The sequence below is a fragment of the Arachis hypogaea genome, chromosome 19, assembly GCF_003086295.3.
Source record: "Arachis hypogaea cultivar Tifrunner chromosome 19, arahy.Tifrunner.gnm2.J5K5, whole genome shotgun sequence".
In the NCBI taxonomy this organism is placed as follows: Eukaryota; Viridiplantae; Streptophyta; class Magnoliopsida; order Fabales; family Fabaceae; genus Arachis; species Arachis hypogaea.
Genome location: NC_092054.1, coordinates 9,172,031 through 9,197,445, shown reverse-complemented (window position 1 = coordinate 9,197,445; position 25,415 = coordinate 9,172,031). Strand labels below are relative to the sequence as shown.

The window sequence follows — 25,415 nt, the reverse complement described above, 5'->3', positions numbered from 1 at the left end:
ACATGGATAATATAAAATATTTTCTACAATAATTTAATTATATTTATTTTTTATAATTATTTATGTAATTAAAATAAAATATAATCATTTTTATTGATGTAGCATTCTATAATTTGATATATTGCATGTATAAAATTGTTTATGAGTTGATGAAAGTTATTAAAAAAAAGGGTTAAATATCAACTATTTCTCATATTTCTTATCTATATAATGAATAGGGTTTTAGTTACCGAATCTGATCGAAAAATACCGTAAAATTAAACCGAAATTTATAACAACCAAATAAAAAATAAATAAAAAATATTTTTTTTCGAAGTAAATCGATCGGTTCGGTTCGGTTTTTGGTTGGCTTGGTAAAAACCGAACCGAACCGAGAAAGGTGTTTCATAGTGGTTCTTTTTACTGGTTTAATCTAAAATCCCTAACTCTCTTTCTCTTTCACTCGCGCAATCACCCTCACCCAGACACCCACTTATCCACAACTCACTTCCATCTTCCATTCTTCCTCCTCTATGCGACCATGCCTGAGAGAATGAGAGCCTGAGAGAGCCAGAAAGCTAGAGAGCATCGTCCACCATCAAGAAAGTCATCCATCGTCACTCAAAGTCGTTGCAAGTCATCCATTCATCTCCGTCGCAGACTCGCAGGCGTAGCAAAGAGCTGGAGAGCGTCGTCGTCTAGCCCGCAGCGTTGTCCAGTTCGCGCCCTCGTGCAGTTGACGCCGGCGTCAAGTCCGCACCGTCGTCCAGTCTGTGCCGTCGCAGCAAACCCTAAGCGGAGTAGCACTCCAGTCGCCGAGCCCTCTCCTGCAAAAAGCAACTGAACAATGTCTTCTTCGAAGGTTAGAATTTGATTTTCAAATTTTTATAGTTGATTAAAGGCACATGTATTAGTTAAATTTATAAATCAATATATTGTTCAGCCATTTTGCGAAGAATAATCCATTTTTTTAATTTCACATAAGTTGACAAACGCACTCTGTGGTCTGTACATTCAAAATGTCTCTTGTATTTTTAAAATAAATCAACTTTAAAGTAATAACTAATTTAATTTGTTATCAACTTATCTTAATTAGGAAGATCAGATGAGCTTGACTAAAATTATTGTCCCGGATTGTTGTTGCTGGTCTGTGCTTAATTAGAAAGAGGACTCCGATGCTCAAGTCAGTTTGTGATCAAGGAAAATATAAAACCTAAAAAATAAAGAGTTGGATATCTTTTCTTTGTATTGGCCCTTTTATGAGTTCTCCTTTTTTTCGTGTCCCTCATATGCCTGCGGTAAGCCTATTTATTGTTGTTCGGAATCGTTCGTAGTGAACCGTTATTATCCAAAGTGAACAGGATTTGATTCGATCATATTCTTAGTGGAGTTTGTTCGGCGACAATCACGAGGTGTTTTGCAACGGTTTCCTTTCAGATGCTTTCTGCTTGCTTTGGTCAGGAGTTCCGAGATATACGTCGGTTTCACCGATTATCCTGGGTACGGATCATAGCCCCCAAGCTTGACTTGCTATTGCGGGGAGCAAGTTGAGCTTTTCCGAGCCTAACATCTCGGAATGATGTAACATTGGTAGCTCCCAAGCTCAACGCGCGAACCCTTCGATTCTTGCATTTTTATTTAATGCTTTTTTGGGGAATGTTAACCGTTTCGGGGAATTATTGCACAGTTATTGCAATGTCTTTTGAATCTGGGCTGTTCAAATTTTTTTGGATATTTGGGAAATCAAATGGTCCAGGTTTTATTACTTGTCGTGATTTGTGTTTAGTTGTGTTGGTGTACCATTCTCATTTGCACGATTCCCATCTATCTATTTCTGCTAAGTTTGAATCGACATGACTTCTAGAGGCTATTTTCTCTTTTCACAGTCTCTTCCTTTTTGTTTTACTATGGCAAAAGAAAAGACAAAAAAATAAGATGATGAAAAAGTTGTTGAAGTGAAAGATGACATCTATGTGTGGGTTCATGCTGATGTCAAATGTCGTTCTTCTCTTCATGACAATGTAGAGAAAGTCTCCTCCCTGTCCCTTAGTAAATACGTTAGGGGAGGCACTACAGTGGGAGTTGAGTTTCTTCCCTGTGATGTAGGGGATAGAGTTTGTGAAAGAAGGGGGGATTTTGCATATTTTTATTTCTACACATGTCTGTTTTCTGAATTGGGGGTTAGGGTTCCATTTACCATCTTTGAGTGCCAGGTTTTGACACAGTTAAACTGTGCTCCCACGCAACTGCACCCAAATTCGTGGGCTTTCCTGCGTGCCTTTGAATGCTTGACGTAGTTCTTGGGGACCCTTCCCACTGTGACTCTGTTTTTTTCACTATTTCAGTCGAAGGGGGTTCGGAAGGGACTCTGGGTAAATCTCAGAAGCTATCCTGGTCAAGCTCTTTTTGTTTTGTATAAATCTTCTTTCAAATGTTTCAAAGAATTGTTTATAAAAATAGGTAGCAGGGAGACGGAATATCTTTTTTACCTTGACGACGAGTTAATCGAAAAATTTCCTTTGTATTGGTGTCTTGAACCTATGCAAATTTTGGATGCCCCTGGTCGTGATGACGAGGAAAACTTGATTTTGCATTTTTTGCTAGAGAGTTTCTCGTCAGGGAAAATGTTGTCGATTTCTGAACTGTTGAAATATGAAGGGGATAGGACTGCTTTAGAAAAATATATTGGTAAATTGTTACCTTTTGGCTCCTTTGATAGTGTTTCTGATTTTTGTTGGCTTCTGATTTTGGATTCTTCCGTTTATGCAGGTGGTAGGGTCTTGAGCTTGTCTTCTGCTTGTATGAGGTCCTTTTTGGACCAGAAAAAGGACAGTGTTGCCGAGGTTGAAAAAAATGTAGGGTCTGGTGTTGAGGCGGCCCAATCTTCTGCTGGAAAAAGAAAAAATCAGGATTCTTAAATGTCTTTAGAAGTTCTTTCTGGTCATGAGGCTGAGTTTGGGACAGATGTTCAGTTGGGGAAGAAACTACGCCTTCATAATTTTTCCAGGGGTGTCAGCACTCATTCTATCTGGAGTGAACGGTTTCCTTTTCCCAAGCTCTCTAACAAAGTAGGTCAACATCCGGCTGATGTCGTTATGCTAAAGGACATCGGCCAGGAGGCTATTGGACATTATCTTCAAGTATTCTTTTGTCCTTATTTTGTTTTTATTGTGCTTTTTGTGTTTTTATATTCTGTCTTTTTGCCTTAGGTAATTGGTGCTAGGATGTTGTGTTTGGGCCGAACTACCGAGCTCTGTGGTATGGAGGAGAAAAATAATGAACACAAGATCTTGGAGCTGGAAAAATCACTTAAGAAGAGGGATGAGGTTATTGTTGAGGCTACTTCAAAGGTGAAGGATTTGGAGCTAGAGGTGACCAAGCTTCAAGAGCAGGTCCATGCTCTTCAGGGGCAAATTAAGACTTCTGATGAAGAGAAGGGTCAGCTTACTGAAAGGGTTCACGAACTTGAGAGGAATTTGAGTTATTTGCGGCCGGTTTTGACCGGGCTGTTAGCCAAGTGGCTATTTTCTCTCCTAATTTTAACTTTGAAAAACTTGATGTTACAAAATTTGTTGTGGATGGAAAGCTGGTTGATGACAAGGTTCCTGAGGAGGCTGAAGGAGACAATGTTACTTCTGTCGAGAAGGATAATTAACTTTCTTTATTTTGTATTGTTTGTGTTGGTTTTTGGTATGGTCTTTTGGATGACCTGTTTGAACTTTGTATGATGTCTTGACTCTGTGTTTCACTCACTTTTGAGTAGGATTTGATTTAATGTTTTATACACATTTGAATGGAAATTGACTTAGTGTTTAGCACACTTTTGAATGGAGACTGACTTTGATTTGTATCCGAATAGCAATTTGTATTTACAGATAGTAGCTAAAATACAATAGCTTTTTAAAGTGAAAAGGTATGAAGGGAATGGCCTCGTTAAAACCTCCCCGAGTAAAATCCTGGCTATTGGGATAAAACCTTGGTGGTAGAAAAAAGAGTACCTTTCACCTTCACTTTGTTACATGTAGTAAGAAAGCAATGAAGAGATATTCCATGTGTTAGGTAGTTCACTTCCTTCCAGTGTTTCCAATGAGTAAGCACCTCTTCCATGCACCTTAGATATCCGGAATGGCCCTTCCCATGAGGGGGGCCAACTTTCCTTGGCCTGGTGGTTTCCGGACGTCCTCGATTTTTCACAGAACGAGGTCGCCGTTTTCAAATGTTCTTGGCCGCACTTTCTTGTTGTACTTTCGTTGGACGATGTGTTGCATTGCCTGCAGCCTGATTTTGGCCATCATTCATTCTTCGTCGATGGTGTCTAGTTCGGACCTCCTTGTTTGCTCGTTTTGTTCGTCGGATCTCGGATGGTTTCTTAGTGACTCCTGTGCGACTTCTACTGGTATCATGGAGTCTGCCCTGTACACAAGTTGGAATGGTGTTTCTTTGGTTGTTGAATGTGGTGTTGTATTGTAACTCCATAAGATCTTGGATATAAGGTCGGCCCAATGACCTTTTGCTTCAGTTAGTTTTTTCCTTAGGGCCTGCAAAATAATTTTGTTAGTTGCCTCGGCGAGACCATTTGTTTTTGGGTGTTCGACCAAGGAAAAAATGATGTCTGATTTTAAGATTCGCTAAAAATGATGCAATATTTCTATTAGTAAACTGTCTACCGTTGTCAGTAACAATGTCACCTAGGATGCCATATCGACATATTATAGATTTCCATAGGAAATATTGTACCTTCTCGGAAGTTATTTTTGCTAATGGTTGAGCTTCAATCCATTTTGTAAAATAATCAATGCCGACCAACAGGAACTTTACCTAACCTCTGGATACCAGGAATGGTCCGAGAATGTCGAGCCCCCATTTATCAAAGGGCCATGATGTATCGGATGCATGTAACAGTTCGGCCGGAGAGTGGATTATTGGTGCATACTTTTGACAACTTTCACAATGTTGAACTTTCTTTATACAATCCGTTTTCATTGTTTGCCAATAGTAGCCGGCTCGCAGGATTTTTGCTGCTAAAGTTCTACCTCTGATATGAGTTTTGCAAATGCCTTCATGTGTTTCGTCCATGGCCAATCTGGCTTCTTCCGCCCCCAGGCATTTTAGTAGCGGTTTGGAGAATCCTCTCTTATACAGATCCCTGCTGATCATGGTGAATTGGCTTGCTCTCTTTTTAAATAAATTTTGTGTTTTCCTCTGTTGGAGGGATTTCTCCTGTGGTCAGGTAGTGGATATATGGTGTTCCCCAATCCTATTCGTCCGAAACAGAGAATATATTGACAGAAAAAATGCTCGATTCCCCAAGCGTTAGTTGTGATAGGGAGGATGACTCTTCTATATTTTTAGATGTAGCTAGTTTAGATAGTATGCCTGCCCTATTATTCTCTTCTCAAAGTATATGATTGATTTCGAAGTTCTGGAAACTTTTAGCCATGTTTCTTACTCTGTCTAAGTATTGTTCAAGAAGCGGGTCACGTACCTGGAAAAAACCATTTACCTGTTGCACTACTAATAGTGAGTCGCAATATACCTTTAATTTTTTTATTTTGCGGCCAGCCTTAGGCCAGTGAGTAGAGCTTCGTACTCTAACTGGTTATTGCTTGTCTTAAAAAGGAATGTTATGGATTGCTCGACGTGAACCCCTTGGTTGTCCTTAAGAACGACTCCTGCTCCGCATCCTTCTTCATTAGCTGCCCCGTCGATGTATAGTGTCTAGAAATGCTGGTCATCTTCAGCTGCTATGAGCTCGATCAGGAAATCAGCCAAAATCTGTGCTCGCAGGGCCTTACGGGGCTCATATGAAATATCATACTCGGACAATTCAATTGACCACCTGATGAGCCGTCCTGCTAGGTCAGGCTTTGTTAGTATTTGCCTTAGTGGTTTATTCGTCCAAACTATAATTCGGTTGCTTTGAAAGTAATGTCATAATCGGCGCGAGGTAATTATCAAGGCAAATGCTAGCTTGTCAAGTATTGGATACTGAGTTTCTGTGCCCTGCAATACCTTGCTGACGAAGTATATTGGTTGTTGGGTCTACCCTGTTTCTGTAACAAGAACAGAACTTATAGCATTAGTAGAGACTGAAATGTACAGATAGAGTGGTTTACCACTCACAGATTTGCACAGAATAGGAGGGAAGGAGTGAATTGTTTTGAATTCTACGAATGCCTTTTCACAGTCTTCGGTCCATTTGAAGTTGCGTGCTTTCCTCAGGGTGTTAAAAAAGTGTTGAGACTTCTCGGCTGCTGCTGGCAAGAAGCGGAACAACGCTGCCAGCCATCCTGTGAGCTTTTGTACCTCTTTAACAGATTTGGGTGATGTCATTTTGATTATTGCTCGACACTTTTCTGGATTCGCCTTTATTCCTCTATGCGTTAGGAGGAATTCGAGGAATTTTCCTCCCTGTACTCCGAATGCACATTTTTCAGGATTTAGCCTCATGTTATATCGTCGCAGTTGATTGAAGATTTCCTCCAGGTCATGATAATGTTGAGCTTCATTTGTGGATTTGACGACCATATCATCGACGTATACCTCCATGTTGCGTCTAATTTGGTTTTTGAAAACTCGGTCCATCAGTCTTTGGTAAGTCGCTCCTGCATTTTGAGGCTGAAGGGCATTACCTTGTAATAGAAATTTCCATTGTTTGTGACGAATGACGTCTTGTCTTGGTCCTTAGGATTCATCAGTATTTGGATGTAGCGAGAGTAGGCGTCCATGAAACTGAGCACCTTGAAGCTGGATGTCTCGTCTACTAACTTGTCAACATTCGGCAAAGGGTAAGAATCTTTCAGACAGACCTTATTCAGATTCGTGAAGTCCACACACATTCGCCGTTTCCCTGAGCTTTTCTTCACCATTACTACGTTAGCTAGCCAGTGGTGAACTGTATTTCTTTAATGAAACCAGCGTGTAGCAGTTTCTGGACCTCCTGTTTTGCTGCTTCGTTGCGCTCCTTGCCGAGGTTGCGCTTCTTTTGACGAACCGGCCTAGCAGACGGGTTGACAGCTAGGGTATGACATATGACATTGGGATCTATACCCGGCATGTCCGCCGGAGTCCATGCGAAGAGATCGGCGTTCGAACGAAGTATTCCGACTAGGTGTTCTTTCTCATCTGCAGTTAAAGAGGATCCGACGTTAATATATTATGATTGATCTTCGGTTAGAATTACCTTACATAGTTCATCTGTCGGTGTTGGTCGGTCTTCTCGTTCTGGTCTCCGGTCAAGTTCTGCCATCATGGGTAGGTCGTCGGCATTATATACCGAGTTGACATGCCGCACCTCTTCCGAGGTTGGTTTTAGGGCTTTTAGTCCTGCGTTGTAACACTGCCTTGCCTCCTTGTAGTCGGAATGAACTGTCACAATGCTGGTGTCCTGTACCTGAAATTTGACATAGAGGTGCATAGTAGAAACAATTGCTCCAAATGAATTTAAAGATGGTCGCCCTAATATGATGTTATATGGGCTGGCACAGTCAACCACTAGGTACTGAATATCGAGTGTTTTTGAATCGGGATATTCTTCTACAGTTGTCCTTAGCCATACATAACCTGTTATTGGCACTCTTTTGCAGAGAAATCGACCAAATATCCCGAAGAAGGTTGCATGCTCTTAGGGTTCAACTGAATTTTGTTGAAGGTGGATAGGAACAAGACGTCGATGCTACTGCCAAGGTCGATGAGCACCTTCTTCACGGTCGCTTCTCCGACAGCAACTGATATGACAACAGGGTCATCTAGATTCTAACCTCTTTGTTGAAAGTCAGCATCGCAGAAGGTTATCACTGGGGTTGTGTTGTTTCATTGTAATGTTTTTGTTTGCTCGTTTGGCATAGTGAGCATACTTCTATAGCTTCTTTTCTTGTTGTGTTTGTTGATTCGCCGCACGTGAATCCCCCTGATATGTAGTTTATGACCCTTCTTGCTGGTAAAGGTTGATCCGGGTTGTCCTTGCTGGTGGTGGTGCCATTGGTGTTGCCCCCTACAGGGTTTCCAGCCGTTTTCTGAATTCGTCCGGTAACATATTTATCCAACAATCCTTGTCTCGCCAGCCGCTCGAGCAGATCCTTTGTGACCATACACTCGTCGGTTGTATGTCCGAACTTCTAGTGGAACGCACAGTGCTTCGTCTTGTCTACGTACTTTTGGTCTTGGTACGTGCCTGCCCTGCTCGGAGGTTTGATGATCTTGGTGTTGAGTATTTCTTTGATGATATCTTCCCTATTTATGTTGAACTGTGTATACGAGTCGAACTTTGGTGTCAATCGGAATGGCTTTTTTCCCTCCTGGTTACCAATTGGTCGGTTCGGCTTTTCTTCCTCTTTGCGAGTGGGAGCCTTCTCCATTCTTCAGGCTTCTCTTAGTTCCTCTATTTCGATCTGTCCAGTGGCTTTGTCTCTGAATTCTTCCAATGTTTTCGGCTTTGCTACGGCTATCGCTTCCTGGAATTTTCTGGGTCGGAGACCACTTTTGATAGCATGCAGTTGTACTTCTGGATTGAGGTTGGGGATCTCCATGGCTGCCACCGTAAAGCGTGTCATGTAGTCCTTTAGACTTTTATGCTGTCCTTGTTTGATTGTGCTGAGATAGTCAGAATCTCGTACGTAGATTTTAGAAGCTGCAAAATGATTTATGAACAGTTTAGCAAACTCATCGAAATTGGAAATTGAACCTCTAGGTAGGTTAGAAAACCACAATAAAGAGGCTCCGTCCAAAAAGGTCGGAAATGAGCGACACAAGATGGGATCAGAGTCACTGTTAAAAAACATCATAGATTCAAATTTTGTGACATGAACTTTAGGATCTTCGATCCCCTTGTATGGGGCCAATGTCATTGGCAGTGTGAAGTTCTTAGGCATCTCGAAATCCATTATTTCTTTCGAGAAGGGACTACTCTGGCGCTGTTCTATTTTTGGAGGCGTTTCCCCTGTTTTCGCATTTGATTCAGATTGGTGTTCTTCATGGGCTTCGTTAGCAGCCTGCTTTTTGTCCTTCTTCCCCTCATCGTTATTTTGGAGTGTTGCTAAAAGGTCGGTCATTTGCTGGTTGTCCGCCAGTAACGCAGCATTGGCTGCCAGGACCTCGGCGGTGGTTGGGTTGGCCTGGGGGGTCACTGAGTGATCTGTCATGTCTTGTTTCTTGCATAAAGAAGGGTAGCATAGGGGTAGCGAGGATGTTAGATAAAAAATACTAAGGTGAGGCGTGGCCCCACGGTGGGTGCCAAATGTTCCTGCCTGGAACCGAGCTCTGAGATATAGGTCGGATGCAGCTGGGATGGTGCTTGTGAATGTCGTCCTGTCACGTACTGCACTTCCAGATCCTTCTTAGTCCAAGCAGTAGGGAGTACCTGCAAAGAGAACTCCGACGCTCAAGTCAACTTGTGATCAAGGAAAATATAAAACCTATAAAAATAAAGAGATAGATATCTTTTCTTTGTATTGGCCCTTTTGTGAGTTCTCATTCTTTTTTCGTGTCCCTCATATGCCTGCGATGGGCCTATTTATTGTTGTTCGGAATCGTTCGTAGTGAACCGTTATTATCCGAAGTGAACGGGATTTGATTCGATCATATTCTTAGTGGAGTTTGTTCGGCGAGGAACATGGGGTGTTTCGCAACGGTTTCCTTTCAGATGCTTTCTGCTTGCTTTGGTCAGGAGTTCTGAGATATACGTCGGTTTCACCGATTATCCTGGGTACGGATCATCTAGTATTACTGAATGTTTTTAAGTTTATGATGGGATCAATTAATAAGCAATGTTATTTGGTTTTGGGCTGAATGTTTTTAAGTTTATGATGGGATCAATTAATAAGCAATGTTATTTGGTTTTGGGGTGATAGGAGTAGAAATAGGTCGAGAACTGAGTTTTAGTTTTGGCGAATCTAGCTCATATCATAAAAGTTGCGTTTGTTTATGTGGACAGGATACAGAGACATGGAAAATACATGTGTAAAACGTATTTGGATAGAGAGACATGAACACGGGACACAATGTCTTTAGGATATTTTTTTTTTCACTTCTAAATGAAGGACACGAGAATAAGAAGTTGGACACGGGATTTTTAATAAAAAATTTTTCCTTTTTTGTCCATAATTATTTTTCATTATTCTTCTGTTATCCTTTTTTGTTATCTTGTGAAAAATCATATCCATTTTATTAGATAGGTCTATTTTAGTAATTTTACCTTATATTTTAGTATTGTTTATATTTATCCAAATATAATACTAGACATTACATTAGTGTTTTGTCCATTGTATCCAAATACAATACATAAAAAGTAATTTTCTGATATTTCTGTCTCAGTGTCTCAGTCTCAGTGTTATGTTATGTCCTGTCCTATCTACAAAAACAAACGTAGCTAAATAGATGACTTAAGTTTAGGTCTGTTATTTTTTTATAGGTTTTTTACTTTTTTTTCATGTTTGAGTTTGGCTTGTTTAAAGTTCGACAAGCTCACAAGCCTATTTAAAAGTCTGTTTTGTGAATTATAACTCAAAACAATAAATTTAAAAATTTTAAATTGAATTAAATGTATTCCAAATTTTATAATTCATAATTTGTAAAGCATAATTCATTTGTATATCAATCGTTAATCACATATCATGACTATACTTATAATTCATAATTTTTTTTAAAATAAAAAATCACAATCATAACTAATATTAATTATTGATTCTTTTTAGTTTTGTTTTATATTTAATGTAAGTATTAAGTTAAAAGTCTTAACTAAAAATAATTTATTTTTATAAAAAAATATTTTAATGAATTGATTCAACAAATTTCTTAAATTTTTTAAAAATATATAACTTAACTTTTTTAACTAATAAATTTTATAAAAAATTTAAATTTGACTTATTTAATAAAACAAAATGAGTTAAACTTAAAATGGATTGAGCCACGAATTTTTATCGAATAATTCAGCCCACTTCCATCCTTATTCGGTAGTTACGTTGTTTGTTCGATTTTTAATATGAAAGCTACAGCTTATTCCTACACGACGGTGGAAATGTCGGGTTATCCTCCCTATATAATTTATAAAAAAAATTTGAAGCTAAATGTAAGATGTATGAATTCAAGTAATTTAAATTAAATAGCCTAATTATTAATCCTAATCTTCCAACAGGTATGCCTATTTGGCTGCTTTTTCCACGTAATTGCGCAGCAATGCTTGAGGAAGGATGAAGGAATTTTCTTAGTAACAGCAAATTAAAAAAGAATATTAGTTATGTAAGAGAATTTTTTAAGTTTTGTCTTATTTAACTACTATCTGGGGAAGAATAATATATGTATTATAGTTTAGCCTCTAAGTACAATAAAAACAATTACGGTAGAATTTTATTATAATTAATTTCATATCACAATTGTCGAGTAAATATCCATAATCGTCCCTTAAGATTCGCGTAAATACTCAATGTAATCCTCAAGATTTCGATTTCTCTATTTTAGTCCTCCAGATAGAGCTCCGAGTACTTAAAGTGGTCCCTAGGCATATTTCTAGTGATGAGTCATCACCAGAATGCTCATGTGGCATCTGTTTGCCACGCTGGAGGGGTCCAATAACTATATGAGCTGGCCAATTTTTAATTTGTACCCACGTTGGTCCCTCCCTTTATATCTAACCCTAAATCCCCAAATTTTCATAAACTTCGTCTCTTTTTCTTGTTCATCGCACTCTCTTCATTCCATAGCAATCAATTTCCATTGCCGAATTGAAGAATGTGGTGAACGTCAGTGAAGCTTTGATGGCAAGAATGTCCGATAAGGATGACATTGATTCTATGATGTTGGGTTGGTCGTTTGATGAAGTAGACGAGAATACAATTGATTCCCAGATAGAAAGAGATATACTTGACAAGTTACGACCTCACGCTAATTTGAAATAGTTACAGATTGAGGGTTACAGGGGTACAAGATTTTCAGACTGAATGGGACATTCTTCCTACCACAACATCACCAAAATATCACTGGATCGTTGCAGGAGTTGCTGTATGCTTCTTTCACTAGAACAGTTATCCTTTTTGAAGCACCTATTAATTTCGTATTTTGCAAGTCTGTCAATTGTGGGTGCTAAGTTTTACTTTTATCAGAACGGTGAATCTTGTTTGGAGACACCACCATTCCCAATGCTTGAAATTCTTTCGATTCATTCAATGTGGTGATTTGTCCTACTTTAACATCCCTCATGAGAATGCATCCCCCCATGCGAAAACCATTCGTCGTATTCCTGCTATTTTATTTTGGATTTTGAATTAGATTTATTTGGTACTGATAAGAAGCAGGATGAGGAGTTGGATGAGTTTAGTTTAAGTGTATTTGTGAGGGCTTTTTCTTCCCTGATTCAATATTAGGAGCTTAAGTGGCAAACCCAGATAATACTTGTTTAGTTGTGTTAATGAAACTTGTTCTCATACTTCACTCTATTCTTATGAAAAGTCTCTTATTCTAAAATGGTCAAAACTGATGCTTTTTCAGGAAAAGATTATAGATGAATTGGGTAATTAGATGGACAGTACATCCAATCATTTAGATTTTGTATAAGTGAGTTTCTGCATCTAATTTTCTTAATCATGTTGAGGGATTTTTAATATATACCTTTATGATTGCTGTCACTAACTAATTGAATATCTATTAAGTGAGCAAAGGATTCACTATAAGAAAGAGATGATAAAGTCTTGCATATTAGAATTTAAGTACAACAATAACATCTAAGCCTTCTCCGACAAAACCTTGATTGTTATAATTTGTATTAATGTTCAAAATCCATATGTAGAGTTATGTGACCTTTAAATTACTTTGATATTGGTATAACAGTCAATATTTACTTCTCATGTAAAGTTAAGGCTCTCATTAGACATGCCTCTGTATATTGATGAATATTGAAATGTTCTATTGGATTATGATTTTAGAAAAAAGTGACAATGGTGTTGAAGAAGGCTAGTGCAAAGGGTCAGATTATGAACTATTTATTTTCCTCTTCATCTTGGTGTTCTTCACCTAAACTCATTTGAGATTGGCCCTTGTTTGTACATGAAAAGAGAGATACCTCAGTTTTTGCGAGAGGATACAAGATTATTGGACATGCTTTAGTGTCTATTAATCAAATGGAAGCCATTTTGGTATTTCAAGGCAGTAGAATTTTATGATTGTGATGATAAAGGGACAATGTAAAGATTTAGATTCTCTGAACGTTTGGATTACAAATATGATTGGATTTTCGGATTAAATTTGGGGATTTAGAGTTAGATATAAAGGAAGGGACCAACATGGATACAAATTGGAAATTGGCTAGCTCAGATAGCCGTTGAACCCTTCCAGCGTGGCAAACAGAGGCCACGTCAGCACTCCGATTATGACTCATCATCAGAAATATGTCCAGAGATCACTTTGAGTGCTCGAAGCTTTATCTGAAAGACTAAAATGGGGAAATCGAGATCTTGAGTATTTATGTGAATCTCACGAATGACTATAAGTATTTACTCTATCATTGTCAGTAACAACACAAAAATAAATTAATTATAGAAATAGTTTTGAACACAGATAGAGGAGAATGACGACACACGAGCACACAAATCAAAAGATCTGGTGAGAGGCGCGGCTATAGCGACGAACGTGTGTTGGCGGTGAACAAAGGTGGACCGAATTGCTGAGATAAGCTCTGATGATACGAGGGTGTCTAAGAATGAGTAGTGAGCTCCTTGATGTTTGTGAGAGACTTAGAGGGAGAGAAATTGGAAGTGTGGGGTGTGTCAAAATTAGTGAGAGACAGAGTTAGATGTCAATTAAATGTCATCTATTCAGTGATAAAAATAGACAAAAAAGATCAACCTGACTCACACTCTGAAATTTCAAAATACAAATTAGATCTATTAAAAATTAGGGGTCAAATTTCATCAGCCATTATCAGTATTAACTCCAAGAATCATAATGTATTTTGTCGAATTGGAAATTTTTTTGGAAAGGCGAAAATATCATTTTTCATTTCAAAGATTATTGTTAAAATTTAAACTTTTGAACCAAAACAGTAATTTACTAGACACCGGCATCGCCATGAGCAGCATCTTCAAAGGCCCTAGTGTCTTCTTCACTTTCAGTCTCCTCCGTATCAGAGGGCGATACTATCTGCCCATTCTGAATCTCCTTGAAAGGTCCAAGCCTACTTAAATCAATGTCAGGGTATAAAATGGAAACCTGCGATCTGCAATTTTCAAACGAGCAAGTTGCCGCTTCCGTAATCAGCTCACTCTCTCTTCTTTTCCAACGAGTTTCTTTCTGAGCTCCTACATCTTTCTCATCTTCAAGTTTCTTTTCGGTTTCTTTGAGCGACTTTTCAGTTTCTTCATATTTACTTCTCCAAGAAGCCACCTCCGAATTCAAATCATCAACTCTTTTCTCCAACGATTCAACATGTGAAATCCTGTCCTCCATTCTTTTCAAAGCTTCTTCAAACTTTGCATTTTCTTCTCTTGCAAGTCTTAATTCTTCCTCTCTTTCCCGTTTGGCCGCTTCCAACTTCATCTCTGCGTATCTCGCAACGCTCACTGAACGAAGCCCTTGAACTTGAAGCCAACGACAAAGTGCCGAAACATCAAGGTCTTTTGTTATGGAATGATCATATGGATATAGAACATGATTGTCCACAAACTCTGTTATTTGGAGGCGTTTCGCTGATGCATCGAAGTGTTTTAGCAACTCCAGAGCAACTTGAGGATCATCCAAGGAGGGAATGGTAATTTTATCATGAGTTTGTGCAATAGAAGTAGAAGCATTTTGAGCTGGAACCTGGTTTAAATGGATATGATCTACTCTTTTGCCTTTAATATTCGAACGGGAAAAATCAGAAGTTTCCATGGCTAAATTTGTAGCTTGAGTTGCTCTTGCAGGGTTACCTTCAACTTTTGCCTTCTTGTCTACCTTCCTCGAGTGACGGCGGAGTTCTTTCACAGTCAACTTAGGAGCTCTCTTCTCTGCAAAAATAGTCCAAAGTAGTTAGGTTATGTGTTTGGCAAAGTTAAAAGATTAAAAGACCAGATTAGCCTCAATTTGAAATCTGTTCTTTTAGTTTAAGATCATCCGTTTAGTTTCTAAGTTTTAAATATATTTTAATTTACAGAATACTACTTATGTGTGAAAGTAACTGTTGTAACTTATTAGTTAGTTGGTGTGAGACTTAATTTAGTCATTAAATGATCCAAATCAATCAAATTTCAACATACACAAGAATAGCAATTAACTACATACACAAGAATTCTATTAACTAGATTGATAACAGAAGAATCAATTTGATTCACGGCTATGAAACTCAATGACCAAACTGTATATGTCTAAAACTTATATATCGAATTGATTATTAGATGAAAACTAACATTAAATTAAGTCTTATCTGATTAAAACATTTTTCTCTTATTTATAATCTGATTATGTGAAAACTAATTTTGTTTAAATAGTTTAATTAAAAAGAAGAGAAATTATGGAGTGATAGTTGTGCTATCTCTGTGTGATTTCAAGGTTATAGATTCAAGATGTGTAATTAGCTATTGGTATTTGTATTAGATTGGTTGCCTATGTTACATGATAGCTTGTGATGCAAGTTAACTCAGAATTAGAAGTTAGTTCGGATATTTAATTAGTCTAATTGTTATTGAGCCCATGTGGCTTGTAGTTACAGTTAGTTGTCGAGTAGTTGATTCTTTCGGTTCGTTGTGTTGCTCGGAATTGTTGTGGAGGTTGTATATAAAATTATAAACCAAGGTGAACCTATCTGTTAAGTAGGATTTAACCATTTCTCTTCACCAATAAGAATCTCAGTTTCACAGTTTTCTCCATTCCACTATTCTCTCTTGACTCCTGTTCTCTTTTCTCCTTCCTCTTCACCAAAGCTCACGCCATACATATTGGTGAAATCTAATTTATATCTCATACAATTTTCTACAGCATACATTATACTTTATCAATACCTTAATGGGAATTTACAAATCCCTTCACCTCCTCTATATTCTGTTTCCAGAAACCTGATCCACTATTGCACCTTTGGCATAGCCATTAGCAATAGTGATCCTTCCAAACAGCTCATCGACATTATTATCAGTCCCAATCCCAAGTACAAAGTTTGTTCCTTCAAGCACTACACCCACTTGCTACTTTCTGTCAATCCTAATTTAAAATCTTTGTCCACAAATGACCATTCGGTTTGCTTTGTGCTATAGTTTCAATGCTACATACCTTTTTAATTTATTGTTGAAAGTTGCATCATTCCTTTTAAAAATGTAGCTTATGCTTATAAAATATTTTTCAGCTTACATTAACAACTTAGTACCATAATCTATTCCTGAAATTTTACCAAACAGGATTATTAATTTAGAAACGACTTTCTCATTGAGGAAAACAGTTGTTCTTAATGTTCCATAGCCTGAGATTGAAAAAAAGATGATTTGGAACAGTAAAACGAATAGTAAGATTCTACAAAAAGTACAGTTCATCAAAGGAGCTATCAAACATAATGAATGATAAACAAAGGGATTGCTTAAAGGGAACTCACTGCCGTGTGGAGGTATGCAGGAATTAATGGGCTGAGCAAGCTCAATCATTTTCTCTTTGTGTAGCTCTTGCACTTTCTTAGCATCCCCAAGATTTTCTGTTTGTTCTACATTGCTAGTGTGGTCTTGACATTCAGATGTTTCAAGATCCATTGGTTCCCCTTGCTTTTCTTTGTATGGTTCATCAGCAGTCATATCATGGACGTTATGATCAACTTCTTGTAGTTTTTCTTCCAAATGTTTGGCCTCTTCCATACTATCTGGCTGATCATAATAATTTTCATTTGAAATGTCCTGGAACACATTGTTTTTAACTGAATCAATACATAGAGGTAATGCAGCATCAGGTTCAGTTGGTGTTTCTTCGTTTCCTTTGCCCTTGATCTGCACAATGTAATTTTAAAATAGCGGTAAAATAATTATGACTATGTTTGTAATTATGGCATGTTTTGAGTAAGATGGGAATGGATTCTCTCAATTTTTTTAATAATTAAGGGAGTAAAGTGTGATATTTCATCATTAATTTTATAAGTGGGACCAAAAATAAATATGAGAGAGAGAGCAATGAAGGGTTAGAGATCATACTTTATACTCTCAATTTTTTTTAACAATTGAGAGGATTCATTCCCGAGTAAGATAAAATGAAGTCAACAAAGCTTTTTCAATACTTGTCTAAGAACTCAGGATTATAAAACACTTCCAGTCTCTACCAATAATATTATAAGGTAAACAGCTATGGCAGATATACAACTATTTTTCTAATTTTATTGACTGATAATATAATTATTTTATACTGTCAGAGTGTCAGTATATAAAAATTAATGTCAGACATAAAAGAAAATTTTTGACTTACTGTGTTCTCCTCATCACTTTTTCCACCACTAGTCTTGTTTTCATTGGGAGCGGATTCCATCTTCTCTTCTGAAAATGGCAATTATAATGACTAATAATGTAGATGATAGTATGAAAAAATTTTACATTATCCGTTCTTTTAACTAATATAATTGCAAAACTGACCAAATTGTAGTAAATAACCATTCACCTTAATACAGTTTATGTACAATGATTTGACAATTTGTGTGAAAACGATACTAATTTATTACTGTAAAAGCATAATTGTATGAGATTAGCGAGGTAGAGAATAGGTTGTTACTTACCAATTTTCCGATCAAAAGATGATTGTTCATTCATTTCTCTTTTTCGCTTTGATATCTGGTTTTCGATGTCATTGCTCTGCTTCTCATAAAATCTTCCTTTCTTCTTGTCTTGAGGTGGAGTCCGGACATGGCTGTGATCTTGAGATCCATGTGGTGGATGAAAGTGTAAATGCTGCGCTGATGATTCCTCCTCCATGTCTTTTTTCTTCTTATCTAATTCCAGTAAAAATCTCTGCAATTCTAATTCATTTATGATGTGGACACCACACTCTTTAATAATAATTGAGTCATCAACTTCCCCTGTGTCAGTTGCAACACTGAACTCAAGATGAAAACTTGGCCCATATTGTCCAAGAATTTTGTCAGTGAGGAATGGATCATACCATATATATACATGATCTGAGTTCAATTCACTTATAGTTATGTCCTCCCACGAAGAATTCTTGCCTCCTGCAAAGTTGTATTCGCATCGGATTTTGGCACCGTGCTTCTCCATTCCATGACGCGGTGAAAGAACCACTGAATAGATAAAGCCAAGAAAATTGGAAGGAGATTCAGGGAGTTCAATTGTTATGGAGGAGGATTTCTCCGTTTTATATGCAAATTGCTCTGGGATTGTGTCTCCTGGCAAACAGACCTCCACACTATTGTAGTTGTAGCTATGGACATCAATTGCATAGCTTCTTACCGTGACATTGCTAGATACAGCACTCACCATTGTTGAATGGATGCTTTCCATGATCGAATGCAATGTGTGTCCGGCTGACAATTTCAAGCTATTATTAAAGGAGATGCGTTTCGTCTTTCCCACCATCTTTGTTGCCAGAGTGTTTAGAGCTGATACAGACTCCAATGAGATGCAGTTATCAGCAGAGAACTCCTTGATAGAGGATGGAAGCTCTGGCAGTGTCTCAAGAAACTTACAATTATTTAGGGACAAAATTTCCAACTCTTGAAGACCCTTGATGGTTGCAGGCAACCAGGTCACATTGCTTCCGTCTAGCCTTAACTCGCGCAATTTCGATAAGGAATCAATGTTGTCAGGGAATTCAAACAAGTGACTACAATCCTTCAAATGTAGTATTTGTAGAGATGATAAACCGTTAAACAGGCCTTGCAGCTGATGCTTGTCAATTTCTAGTCCACTGTATGAATGCTTCAACTCCTTAAGCGATTTTAAGGCTGATAGCTCCTTTGGAAGATGCTTAACTCTTGATCCTTCTAGATTGAGGCATTCAACCTTCTGTAATTTCCCGATTGATTTGTCCAGCTTTTCAACCTTTGTGTTGCTCAAATCCAAGTTTTCAATTAAATCTGACGATACCACAAATTCTTTGAGATTTGAGCAGCCTTTGACACTTATGTGCTGCAGAGAATTCAAATGCCTTTCGGCCTTAACACACTGCAAATTTGTACACCTATCCAGTATCAAAGAAACAAGTGTGTTGGAGGAAAAAACAGACGAATGAAGAATAGGCAAAGTCTCACAACCGGAGAGATTCACCCATCTGAGTCTTTTAGCCTCAGACAAATCTGGAAGCTCTTCTAACTCTTTGCATTCACTTAAGTCGATCCCTTCTAAATTATTAAGTTCCTGTTCCAATTGCTCAAGGTACTGAGTCATCAGAATGGAAAATCTTCAAATCTGAATTTAACAAAAAAGAAAACCTGATCATGACTCATGAGTATGTATGTTTATATCTTTACCTGCTTTTCCTCCCAGAGTTTCTTGACTTGGCTGTGCGGCATGCGAATCTCAACAAGTAACTTAGCATAAAAACTTGGTGGAAGAGAAACGAAAGGGTACTGATGCCACTCAAAGTACCTTAGTTTATCAGAAAATGGTTCAAGGTCTGTAGGAAGGATCATATTACCAGAACTCTGACCCGAGGGGATGTATAATTTTAGAAATCTCAAGTTATTCATCCTTTTAAATGTGTCAGGACTCAAACGCAAGTCTTTAATTTGAGACAAATCTAATATTATGCCTTCAATTGCATCAAGCGATTTCTGAAAAACAATGCAACCAAAAAAGTAAACTAAGCTACAATATAATTTCCAAATAAAATAGTGTGCAACAAGAATGCATACAGATACAAGTTACAACCTCTTCTTTACCTTGTTCTCTTTGAGTACAACACAAATATCTTCAGTATCCTTCAATCGGCTACGTTTTCTAGGGTCTTTACTGTTTTCCTCGTGTACGATCTCGTAAGCCATTTCTCTTAGCAAGCCATGCATTTCGATTGTTTCCTTATATGGAATAGTAGTAATCATTGCTTTATCTTGAAGGATCTCTATTCCCCTTATGGGTGAGAATTCACATGCTTTTAATATGCTTGTGACAAGATCTTTCTTTTCTCCATGGAAAAAGAATGCAATGTCAAGAAATATCTCCTTGTCTAAGTCATCCAATTCATCATAACTCTCCGTAAAGGCAGCCTGAATGCGCTTAATAGGATGCTTCTGGAGCTTTTCCAAAGTACTTTCCCAGAACTCAATGCTTCTGGATTGAAGATATGAACCCAATAGGTTCAGAGCTAAAGGAATTCCCCCGGCATACTTAACAACCTTATTCACCAGAATCTCATAAGGCTTTGGAGGGATGCTTTCCTCGAATGCTTTCAGGCTAAGAAGCTCTATAGATTTTGAGTCGTCCCATTGTTTGACCTCAAATGTCCAATCAACTCTCTTTTCAAGCAAATGCTTATGTGTTGTTGTTATAATAAGTTTACTTTCTCGACTGTGGCTCTTGTACCCTTGGCAAACTGCTTCTAACAATGGTTGATCAGAATCCTTCACATTGTCGAGGATAATGAGAACTTTCTTATTGCTAAGGCTGCTCATACTGTTGACAAACCCTGTTGCGTCAGTGGTAATTCGTTCCCTCAATAGCTCTGAGAGAAGCCTTTGAGGCGTATATTCTTTTGCATTTTCCGCATAGCAAACATGGTCATAATGAGGAAAGGATTTTGCAAATAACATTTTAGCGATGGTTGTCTTCCCTATCCCACGCATACCCCAGATTCCAATTACTCGGTGTTGCTTCATGTTGACTTTAACAATTTTACGGATTTCTTCAATTCCAACCAGGCCTGTTGGCACTATGGGATGCTTTAGGATACGCATTTTCAATACATCATTCACAACCTTTCTGATGAGTTCATGATCGTCCCTACAATGAATTCAAAAACCAAATAAACTGGCTCTCTTCTTCTCTAAGAAATATCATGTTATGACATAATTTCCGTAACTGTTTTTAGTGTTTAAAAACCTACAATACGTCAATTCCTCAGAATTCCATTCTCTACTACCATTTCTACTAAAAAAAAATTATAGGTAAACAATTAGTCAACTTTAAATAACTACGATTAATAATAATTAATTTTATATTTAAAAAAAATAAAATTTAAATAATTATTAATTAATAACAACTAATTAGTAGAGAGTGCAATTCAAAAAAGGCAACTGCACCATTATCTTGCTATATCTTTTTTTATTGGTCTTTCCTTTATTATACTGGAGTACTGGACACATCAATGAATTTTTTTTTTCATTTTTTTAATTTCTAATTTCTAATTTTAAATATATTTATTCTGTATATTTTTTAAGGTAGACAAATCGCGTTTTTACTCGTAAAAATTGCACGATTCTACGGTTCTGCTCCATCTTTCCGTCGCGCTTCTGCTATCCGTATTGGTGGAGTGGCAACCGTGCAGAAATGCTGAGGAAAATTGGCAGACTCGTTGGAAGCGAGAGTTTTCCGACAACCCACGTCTCATGAAGAAAATTGGTTCATAACTTCAATTTTGCACAGTCCAGTAGGCACCCAATCCGAACCCAAGCCCAAGCTCAAGCCCCAATTTGTGTTTAAGAAGGATTGGAACCCTAGGTCCCTCCTCTCTCTCTCCTCTTCTGCATCTGAAGCCTTTTTCTTCTTCTCAATTCCAAAATCAAAGTATGGGTACTAGTGGTGGTGATTGATGTGGCAACTCTCTTATGTCTCTCATTCTCTTCTTTCAACCCTCTCTTCTCCTTTTGTCATTGCTAAAGCAGCGTAGAGGTAGCTTGGTTGCGCTGCTGCCCTTTCACCATCACTCATGCACCATGGGTGGTTTGGTCATGCTGCTGCAACTCTCCTCTTCTCTCTTGGATTGCTGGATGTCGCTGAATGCTTCACTATTAGCCTCCCCTCCTCATTTTTTGTTGTGTTTGTGTTTGTGGTGTTTGTGTTAATTTTGTTGTGTTTAATTTAAACGAGTTCTATTAATTTTTTCAATTTTCTTTGCTTAGTTGTTAATCTGGTTTGCTAGCATATAACATATATATGTTCTGCTTTGTAATTTTTTTTAATTTGCTCTATTTTGTTTTGTTCTAAATTAATAAAATAATTTTTTTGCGTGGGTTCTGTAATATAATATGTTGTTAGGATATATATTTAGAATTAAGAATATCATCTAACAATGTGGGTGTTTTATTTATTATTTGAATTTAATTTAGTGTTATCGAATGAACCTGAGTTGTGAAGAGTTGTGACTGGTTATGATTTATGTGAATTATGTGTGATTTTACTGATTTGGTTTATTTGAGACTTATAAAATTTACGAGTCATGTTTATTTTACGAATTACGATTTTACATGGCTTTCCAAGTCAAGATAAAAATTAGAGTTCACTACCTTGATATTTTCAAAACAAACTATTTCAAAACAAATTATGAATGAAATTATTATTTTTTAAAACCATTCATCAATTTTTAAGACTATTATGTTTTGAATAAAGGAAAAGGATGCCCTGTATTCCAAATTACTTGATTTTCGTTTCTTAATTTTTTTATTTTTTTGTTTTAAGGTTTTGTAAAAAAAAAAAAGAGTTTATTCTTTTATTATTTTCTCTTTTTTTCTATATATAATTCTAAAACAAATAATACTAAACAATGAAGAAAAAATAAAACCAACTTATCCAACTTCAACTATTAATTTCATTTGAACAGAAAATTTGATTATCTTAAATTTTATTGGTTTTGATCTATATAAATATTTTATTTTAATTTTAGTCCAAATATTTAAACATTGTTTTGATTTGGTTTCATATAGAGCAGGTAATAAATTTTCAAAATATTAGGTTTTAGTCCCTCAAACTTTTCAAAAAAAAAAAAAAAAATTGGAACTATTATTTAATGGACTTAAAAAATTATCATTAAATTTATGAACTTAAAACAAACATAGTATTTTCATATAGTATAGGGACCAAAAACCAAGAGAAACAAAACAAGCTAGACATTTTCATATTTATAATCAAACTTTATAAGTAATGTAATTAAATTTTACAAATAATACAATTAAACTTAATTTACATTTATAATAAAATGTTATAAATAATCTAATTAGTTAAATTTATATTTACAAATTAAATACAAATAAAATAATCAAAATACAATAATGACTAATTTTTTATGTTTATATTATAGTATTTTGAAATTAAAAAAACTATAATTTTTAAGGGCCAAAACAAAATATTTATTGACAGAGAACTAATATAAACTTCTTTACATGTATGTGCCTTTGATACAACTATATTTATCAGTATATTAATAGGTATTATTCACTCTTTTATTTATTAAATATGAATAAAAAATTTAGTTGAGATTATAAGTAATTTATAATTTAAGTATGACATGTTGAATTCAAGTCTTGTAAATAGCAAAATAAATATTTTTTATAGATTTTATTTTAAGAAAAAATTGTTCACTAACTTTTGTTATATTTCGATTATATATAGTATAAATACAGAAAAATAAAAAAGAAATTAATTAAAGCAGATTTTTTATTATTTTAATATAAGATAATTAAAATTTTAAAAAACTTTTCTCCATATAGCAAGTGTTTTATTGCTCTATCTATAGGAACTTGTTAATTAGCTAAACTAACCAAGACACTTTCTAATTACTAAACTTGATCACATGATGAATAATACAAATTTATTAAAATAACTTCTTTTTTTTTTTAAATGCATGGTGTGAGCCAATATAGGCAACATTAATCTCAGGTAAACAATAATAATCATTAGAGCATTTTTCATATATAAACTTACGCATAGTTTCTGGAGTGCCATCCAGAAATATTAGCAGATTTCTTGAGAGCCTCTCTCCACTTGCTTATCTTGTCTCTGTTGGATTCACTCTCTGCAAGATCTCTTTCGTATTTAGCAAACGCCTTCTCAAAACTCCCACTTTGGTTCCGTATATCTGACGGATCTGTTCTATAGAAAACGGGTATAACAACCTGACCGTGATATTCCCTCCATTGAAGAATCTTGACGAGCTCTTCCAAGCACCACTTTGAGGTTGCGTAGTTTTCTGAGAAAACCACGATCGATATTAGCGAGCCCTCGATCGCTTTCTCGAGTGCTGGCCAGACTTCATCTCCTCTCTGGAGAAGACAATCCATGTATGCTCGGATTGTCTTGTTTGCCAGAGCGTTAAACAGATGGACAGTGAAAGTTTCGCGGGTGTCCTCACCTCTGAAGCTAATGAATACATCGTACTTTGTTGTACAGGAAGACGACGACATATTATCGAATTACAACTCTAACTATTATTGAGATTATTGCAGAGAGTAAATATGACATATAACATATATCACGCTCTTCTAGCTTCCTGTATCGCCTTTTAGATCTCTTTGGTCTTTGCATTGTACTAAGAAAAATATTTTGATTGCGTCTTATATATGGTCAACCATTGCTAAGTCTTTGAATCCAACGAACTATTATACTACCAAGTACCAACTTGACACTAAACAATCACAGAATTAAAGTTTTGTCTTAATATGAAGATTATTAATTTTTTTAATAGAAAATATTGATTAATATTAATATATATTAAAATTAACTACTAACAGAAAATATATATTAAAATATAAATATATATAAAAAATTAAATAATGTATATATATATATATATATATATATATATAACTAATTTTAATGGACACATAAATTTTTTTTAATTTTATATGCTCAATTTTTATATACATCTCATATATATATATTTTTTTTGGTATTCAAAATGTACAAAATAATAATACAAATTAAACATCATTTTCCTTTCTTGTTAAATATTACGAGGAGAAGAAATAATATGAATTAAGTCCATTCCTTAAATCTGCTGTATCCAATTTTCAAGTCATCCTGTGACACTGGAAGAAGGAAATTGCCGTCAACCAATTAATTGGAAAAAAAAAAAAAACTGAATAAAAATATTAAAAAATGCAAGCGGTTGAATGAGTTATGCAGCGAGCAAAGCACACGGCATGTGTAGTGCAGCATAACAATGATGTATTAGGTTGGTCAACTCCAATATTGTAATTTTTCTGTCAAGGATATCCCGAGCTATAACTCGTCATCGCTGTGAGATGAATGCTTTGACAATTGACACTTTCCTCGACAGCAGGAATGGTGATTCTCGGAGCTTCAAGTGCGGCCGTAGATTCTGTAAAAAAAATTTCGACTCAAGTCAGTAGTGTATTTTTTAAAGTAAAGCAACAGAACTTAAAGTATTACAATTGTGAATTGTATTTGTTTATCTGCTCTCTTTAGTCGTGTTAGCGCTGCTATTTATTGTTGTTATGGGTAACTGATCTCTCACCCTCAATTCCGAACTTTGAGCTGATTGCGATATATATGGAGATAGTTTGTGTAGTGGACTGTTATTTATTTTAAAAATGTTTGAATATTAATCCG

General features: G+C 36.3%; 1 protein-coding gene across 1 annotated transcript; it reads right to left on the bottom strand.

Moving 5' to 3' along the window:
* Positions 1 to 13,825: 13,825 nt before the first annotated feature.
* LOC112777839 (disease resistance protein RML1A-like) lies at positions 13,826 to 24,374 on the bottom strand. The gene is made up of 7 exons (XM_025822226.2): positions 23,769 to 24,374; positions 19,796 to 20,852; positions 19,385 to 19,687; positions 17,678 to 19,271; positions 17,374 to 17,441; positions 16,523 to 16,904; positions 13,826 to 14,951 (listed from the first exon to the last, which is right to left on the bottom strand). Exons 1-7 carry the CDS (start codon positions 24,245 to 24,247, stop codon positions 14,017 to 14,019), a joined length of 4,818 nt encoding a protein of 1,605 aa, XP_025678011.2. The 5' UTR covers positions 24,248 to 24,374; the 3' UTR covers positions 13,826 to 14,016.
* Positions 24,375 to 25,415: the final 1,041 nt, after the last annotated feature.